This window comes from Alligator sinensis, unplaced genomic scaffold (genome assembly GCF_000455745.1).
Source record: "Alligator sinensis unplaced genomic scaffold, ASM45574v1 scaffold1369_1, whole genome shotgun sequence".
Taxonomy (NCBI): domain Eukaryota; kingdom Metazoa; phylum Chordata; order Crocodylia; family Alligatoridae; genus Alligator; species Alligator sinensis.
This window is the reverse complement of record NW_005842875.1, coordinates 455586-462821: the sequence shown is the minus strand read 5'-3', so window position 1 is coordinate 462821 and position 7236 is coordinate 455586. Positions and strand designations below refer to the sequence as shown.

Sequence of the window (7236 nt, the reverse complement as noted above, 5' to 3'; positions counted from 1 at the left end):
TGCCCACCAGCGGCGGGCGGCAGCTTGGTCCCTGGACCCGACCCGGCTCTGCTTCTGTCGCCACCGCTCCTCGTGTGCCTGTGGCGCCTGGCCCGTGCCGCGTCCCGCCACTCTGGAAGGAGCAGATGTGCGCTCAGGACGGGCAGCTGCACGTAGCCGGAGGAGTTGGCTCGGTGCTCGCGGTATCGCGATGGCTTCGTCGCGAGGGGGCCTGGAGACGCCGTAACCGGCGACATTTGGCGACACGTCCGCTGCGCTTTGCACGGCGCGGCCTGAGCTAACTGCCGCGTGCCTTCCGCCCCGTGGACAGGAGCGTCTTTCCCACGTGCGGAGGAAGGAGCTGGAGTAGAGGAGTGCAGCGACTTGTCCGAGGCCTCGCAGTGAGTCGGGACCTGGGGGTCCCTGTCTTGCCATCTGTGCTTGTGCCTCAGGGTCTCGCTGGCTGACTTTCAACCAGGGCCCTGGGGGTATCTTACTTAGCGGGTGAATATTCAATAAACGCCGTATGTTTAAAGCTGTACAAAGTTTGTGTGCACGTGTGTTGTTTCATCTTACGCTGTTTTATAGAGGTAAGTGGGCAGATAAGGCGGGCTCCTTTCCTGAGGTGCTGTGGGCGGCATATGCTCCCAGGCGAGGAATGATTTCTGTCACCTGCGCTGTTTGCTCCCAGGCGGGTGGGGGCTCAGATGCTCGACTTCTCTGGACGGGGCCAGTCGAAACGTGCACTTCCAGCATGGTCAACTGATCGCCCTCTTTTGTGCTGCTCACAGTCCCTAAAAATCAGTTTATATAGCTAGGTTAACAAGTAGGTGTTTTTAATCTCTCAGGTGCCGCTTTGTTTTCCCCGTCCCCTGATCCATGACTGATTCAGGAGTGGGGTGCTGTAGAACTGGCCCACTGGCTTTGAGCACAGGGTCGTCCTGGGATGAATCATGATGCAGGGTTTTTTTTGCAAATTTTCTCTAGTGCAGATGCTGAGAAATGGCCAATGAGAATCACGGCAGCCCCAGGGAGGAAGCATCTCTGATGAGTCACTCACCTGGCACTTCCAACCAGAACCAGCCCAGTTCCCCCAAGCCCATCCGACTGGTGCAGGACCTGCCCGGTACTTGTCCTGGTTCTTAGGGGCTCAGAGATGGGATCACGAGGTGCAGGGGTAGCAGCAGCAGGAGGAGAAGGCTTCAGACGAGCTTCTTGAAGCAGTTGAGGGAATCTTGGGGACAAGCATTTGCTGTGTGCTGTGACAGCAGTGGGGTCTGGAGGGCAGGGCTGCTCTCCGAGACTGGGCTTGCCTTGACTCCCTTGCTTGTCTTGCAGATGAGCTGGTGCAGGCGGGCTGGGAGAAGTGCTGGAGCAAACGGGAGAATCGCCCTTATTACTTCAACCGCTTCACTAACCAGTCGCTGTGGGAAATGCCTGTCCTGGGACAGCACGATGTCATAGTGAGTAACCGCTCCTCACAGGGGCTGTGCTGCAGTCTCGTAGCATGTGGAGAGAGGACAGGAACCCTTTTCCTGAGGGTCTGAAGATAATCCTGCCTGGCGCTGTTTGGGTACCACAGTGGAATGCTTGTCTTGCCACAAGAGACTTGTCTGGCTGTGGTAAGACATTCCTCACTTGTGTTGTCCCAGATGCTGAAATTATTCACATACACTGCAGAGAGGAAGCTCGTTCTGCAGAAGTCCTGTCTGACATTTGTTTCACACCCAAGTCATTCAAAAATTAGCCAGATACAGTCTGAAAAGATAAGACTTGACCTCTACGTGTGTCACCATAAAGCGACCTAGCATCTCTTCACTTGGGGAGTGGGGCAGATGAGTTTGTTGTCTCCAGTTGGGATTCTGGAGCAGTGGAAATTTGAGATGATGAGTCTTAGTGCAGGTTTTTTTCCTATATCTTCCTAGTCGGACCCTCTGGGATTGAACGCAGCTCCCATGCCTCTAGAAGGAGCAGGAGTGGTGGAGAGCACTGCGGAGAGCAAGCAGAGGAAGAGGAGATTCTCTGAGGAAGTTCAGCCTAGTGGTAACAGCATAAAAAAAGCTAAGGTTGGTCATGGTTTTTTGTAAGGGTGTGAGAGAGGTGGGGAGTGTGGATATAATTGTACCAGGCCCCTCAGCTTGGTGGGGGGCAGAATATGAAACTTAATGTCTATTAAGGGAATGCTGAAATGAGTAAAACAGTAATTGCAAGTAGTATGTGTAAGCAAAGTAGAAGTGTGATCTCTAGAAAAATATATCAGATTTAAGATTTCAGCCTAGAATTGCTCTGTTTCTTGTTTCCAATATTCATAGTAAGGGACATTAGTCCAGTACATACCAGGATGTACTAGGTCCCCACATTCCTCTCTGAGGCCATGTTTGTAAGATACCTTTTAAGAATGTCCAGTTCAGAATTTAAGCTCTAGAGTTTATATCTGATATAGCTGAAGTTTAGAAGGAAGAGAGGCTTCTGAAGGATTGGCCAACCATGAAAAGGGAGTTTCTCATTGAGGTTCCTACAGGAACCCCTTTGAGTGTGGAGGGAAGATGCGAGCTACTGAGGGGAAAGTGACTATATTGGGCTACTGCTGACATAAGAACAGCAGACGTCTTGACTAAATGAGACCACAGGTGATGTCCAAGTACCGGCCAACAAGTGGGCAGTGCCTGGTGTCTCAAAGACTGCTGGCTTGGAAGTGAGGCCTCTTGCCAACCAGCCTGAAATGAGGCGGCCCTGTGCCAAATGAGAAAGCTAATCAGAAAGTCCTCATAGGCATGAAGAGCCGAGCATGTATCCCATTCCATGCTAAACTTGAAGCAGGGAAGGATGCGTCCTCAAGGTGATGCTCGTTTGTGAGAGGAGGCGAGTGCTGGGCAGCACTAGCCAAGGCAGGAGTGAAACACGCTTTCCTGCTGTTGACCAACAACTGTTGACCAAATCCGAGCACCGCCGTAGCAAACACAAACAGGTGGCAAAGAGAAAATTCTCTGATCTTTGCAGCTGTTGCTTTGGTGGGATATTGGCTTTGGGCCGTCAGGGAAAACGTCTCAGGAAGGTGTCCTGGAGGACTTTCTGGCCAAGAATCTATGAGGTCTGAGGAGATCCTCCATAAACTGTCCTGCTCTGCAGCAGGAGATGTTCAGGCTTCCTTAGCTGAGACTCGTAGAGTAAGCATGTGTCTTGTGGCTGGCTCTGTGCAAAGACATTGTATGGTGAGCTCCTTCCATGTATGTACAAGACCTGTATTAGAAATGGAGACCAAGAGGGCCGGGAGCTTGGACCCTGAGTCGGTTGAAGGTCAGTGGAGAGCTGTCTTGATATACTGTGCTCAGACCAGGATGTCTAGCACCTAATGAACAGGAAAAGGGAAGCAGACTTAAGCCTATATCAAGGGGCTGTTTTGCTTGTGTCGGTAGGGGAACAAGAGTGCCTGGCTAGTGGACTGTGACTGGGCCACGGTGCAGTGTAGAGACCCGTACTTGCTCGTGCTACCACTTGTTTCTAGCTGTCTACCTGCCCGTTCTGAACTGTGCGCTGGAGAGGGAGTGATTCAGAGATAATGGGTTTGGTGCCCTTGCGCCTGCCTTTTGGTGTAATGATTGGCATCTCTTCCTCTCAGGTCGATGTTCCAGGGACCCCTTCTGCGCAGCCAGTCCCCAGCTCTCCCAGCATTCCGGGCACCTCTGTTGTAAAGTTATGGTGCGTTTCCCCCGAAGATAAACAACAGGCAGCTCTTCTGCGACCAACCGAGTGAGTTGTCTCCACTTTTCCTTTGCCGTCTCCTTGTACTAGGGCTGGAGTGTTGCTGTAGCTGCGAAAGCCCAGAAAATGTCTTGAGAGGCACGAATTCTTTTGTGATACCTTTTCTTGGACCTACTATTCAGTTTGGAGAACCATTGGACAAACTTTCATGCCTTTCCTCATGACTTACCTTTGATGTGAAGGTCACCCGAGGGGAGGCACCTGATGCCCAAAAGCTTGTCCAACAGCTTTTGCATCTATACAGCTGGTCCAAGAAAATATACCGCAGAGGCCCCCTGTTTTCTCTTTGGTAATACGTCAGGGTCCTTTGAAAGGAAACTTGACTGGTGTGCGTGCCGGTTGGGGGAAATCTTAACAGTTGAGTTTGGCTGATCATACATCCCAAGGTGCCTTCTGCAAAGTGAGGTGGCTCTGGTGGGTTGCATGTGACCAGCAGTCTGACTGTCCTTATCATGTTTGCTTCTGCCATAGAGTGTATTGGGACCTGGACATCCAGACAAACGCAGTGATTAAGCAGAGGGCACCTTCTGAAGTGCTACCTCCGCACCCTGAAGTGGAGCTGCTTCGGTCCCAGCTCATGCTGAAACTGCGACAGCATTACCGGGAGCTGTGCCAGCAGCGAGAGGGTAAATTTCTGTCCATCTCTTTTTGTACCTCTTTTCCCCAGCACTGCAGTGCTTTGCTTTCCCTTCTCTCCAGTTGCGCTCTGCTTTTCTGCTTTGTCTTTTCTTCCTCATACCCTGCCTTCCCTCTGTGGCTGCTCTGCTCTCTTCAGCACAGTCTGATGCAGTAAGCATGTTGGGTAGGTTGCACCCAGGGACGCGGGTGCTGTTCTGATCAGATCCTTTCGGCAGTACCGCAAGACTAATACTAAAGAGCTCTAAATGGACCCTGCTGTGTTCCCCCAGGGATTGACCCCCCACGGGAATCGTTTAATCGCTGGATGTTGGAGCGGAAAGTGGTGGACAAAGGGACAGACCCTCTGTTACCGAGTGACTGCGAACCTGTAGTCTCTCCCTCCATGTTTAGAGAAATCATGAATGACATTCCCATCAGGTACTGCTTGCACCGGGCATGCCTCAGGGTATGCTGGCTTGGGATGGTCCAGTGGCTTCTCTCATGGGCTTGTTGCTTCTGGATTTCCCTTTTCCCTTATGAAGCAGCAAGGAATTGTGATGGGAAGGCTAGGAGCTGAGCCTGATGCTGCCTGCCGGAGCGATAGCAGATAGGCTGACCCTGATGCGCGTGTGCTTGCGTTTACTTCAGATTATCCCGAATCAAGTTCCGGGAGGAAGCCAAGCGACTGCTCTTCAAGTATGCGGAGGCTGCAAAACGGCTTATTGAATCCAGGTTGGCTTTTCTTTTGTGCTTAGAAAACAGACCATTCAAAGGCCTTGCTAGAAATGGCTGTTGTGTCCCACCTTCGGTTCTGCTCACCCTCAGTCACCTCTACCAAGTGAGGCAAGAATATTCCCAAGAAAGGCAGGGTGAATGTTTGGAGGTGCCTTGTTACAGGAGGGAGTCGGTAGGAAGAGAAGTGGGGAAGATTTAGTCTTTTCAGTTTGAAAGAAGAATCATGAGCAGGGGGAGTGAGGCATAGAGACAGTCATTTGGTTGCCTTTTATCTCTGAGATGGTAGAGGAAAGGTAGATCCTTGGTGCTATCAAACAGCAACCAATTTGAAATGAATAGGAGAGGCCTTATTACAGTAGGCATGACTGTTCTCCTGCCGCAGGGTAGGATGGAGGCAAATGTCTTAGTCAACACAAGAAAGTGAGACGTTCCTGTTAGTGAGTAATCCTGTCTGGGAAAAATGGCAAGGGCTAGAAATACTCATGCTTCAGAGTTGGAAAGAAAGACACCCTGCTACCTCCGAGGTGTGCAATTGCGGAGTGTGAGTAAGCCTCAATGTAGATGGGGCTCCTCAGCAGGAGGCTGAAACTTACCTGGGGAGGAGAGGAGGGACTTGATGCCTTCTCCTTGAAGCATCTGGTTGTGGCTACCTCTAGAGTGGAGAGGCAAGTCTGTTAGGATAGATCCTGGATTTCTCTCTCTTGCTGAGAGGAGAGCAGTCAGTCAGTACCTTGCAGTTCAGAGAGAATGTGGTTGGCAAACTTCTGAGAGTGTTCTCCACAGGAGTCCTGCAAGGCAGTGACAGGGTATTGTAGTGAGGAGGACACTCTTGCCATGTTCCTTCATGGTTCCAAAGCTCTGCTTGGAAGAACACAGTTGCTAAATGCCTTCTTCTCTTGTGTGCAGGAGTGCATCACCTGACAGCAGAAAAGTGGTGAAGTGGAATGTGGAGGACACCTTCAGCTGGCTGCGGCGGGACCACTCGGCCTCTAAGGAGGACTACATGGTCAGTACATACCCTTCCAGGTGAATGCACGGGCCCAGGGAGAAGGTCATCATCGAGAAGACTGATATTCTTTTCCCTTCCCCCTGCTCTGTGAGGTAGCAGAGAGTTGTCAGGCGCATATCAAAATCCATGCAAGCCTCAGGATGATGTGGTGATAGTGGTGCGAGGGCCTCTCTCTCTCTCTCTGCCTTTGCAGGACCGCCTGGAGCACCTGCGTAAGCAGTGTGGGCCCCACGTGTCGGCTGCAGCGAAGGACTCGGTCGAAGGCATCTGCAGTAAGATTTACTACATCTCACTCGAGTACGTCAAGCGAATCCGGGAGAAGCACCTCGCCATTCTCAAAGAGAACAATATCTCCGGTAGGCGACACGCTTTCGAGAGAGGCAGTGCAGTGCCATGCACGATGATGTAACGAGGCATGGTGCAGTGCAGCTTGGCCTGCCCCACTCGAATTGGCTCGTTGTTGTGGGGCTTGTTCTTTCTGAGTTCTGGGGAGATTTAAAGCAACAAATCCAGTCCTGGCCTTTGCTGACAGGGTGGCCTGGTGGGGGTACAGCTGAGACGCCAGTGCCAGCAGTTATGCTGTGAATAATCTCCCCGCAAATGCTGTGGCCTCACGCTTTGTAGCTTCCGTGGGCTAAGTGCACTGCACGTGTCGTAGTCCTGGCCTTCCTGTATTCCCACAAACTCCCCCTGTCTCACTTTTCCACACTCCTCTGTTTCAGGGACTCCTTACAGCTCCTTTCATCCCCTTCCCATTTGCCTAAGGCACTTCCCTTCCCATTCAAACCAAGGGAACTGTGCTTCCCCCATTCCCTTCTCTGCCACATTCCCAAGGCTCGGAGCACTCTGAACACTCCCTGCCCGGGAGCATTTGCTCAGATGTAACATTCCAAAGCTGTTGCATCAGGTAGAAATGCTGTTGGACAGAGTGTAGAGCCTTGCTGCCCACAGCCAGCAGCTCTGCACTGGGGTGGTTTCTTAACTCCCCAGCTGTGTAGTGACTGTCCCAAGCAGGCTAGGTTCCTCTGGTCCTGCAGTTACCTTGTGTATCTGAGGTGCAGCCATTCCCCCTTCACTTTGGTCTCAGCACCTTGTGCTTGGGGTGGAGGGGGTGGGGTCTGTCTCCTTGAGTT

The 7236-nt window shown here is 51.8% G+C and overlaps 1 protein-coding gene across 2 annotated transcripts in view; it reads left to right on the top strand.

Annotated features, from left to right (window-relative positions):
* Positions 1–168: 168 nt before the first annotated feature.
* PCIF1 (PDX1 C-terminal inhibiting factor 1) overlaps positions 169–7236 on the top strand; it is an 11667-nt gene continuing 4599 nt past the window's right edge. Inside the window, exons 1-9 of one of the 2 annotated variants that reach the window (XM_006035778.3) lie at positions 169–1105; positions 1318–1442; positions 1905–2045; positions 3599–3729; positions 4213–4367; positions 4650–4797; positions 5008–5091; positions 6001–6100; positions 6297–6459. In XM_006035778.3, coding sequence (XP_006035840.1) covers positions 982–1105; positions 1318–1442; positions 1905–2045; positions 3599–3729; positions 4213–4367; positions 4650–4797; positions 5008–5091; positions 6001–6100; positions 6297–6459 — 1171 coding nt within the window. In that variant the 5' untranslated portion in view covers positions 169–981. Of the gene's footprint in view, positions 1203–1317; positions 1443–1904; positions 2046–3598; positions 3730–4212; positions 4368–4649; positions 4798–5007; positions 5092–6000; positions 6101–6296; positions 6460–7236 lie in introns of both variants that reach the window. The other variant, XM_025191989.1, reaches the window with a different exon arrangement.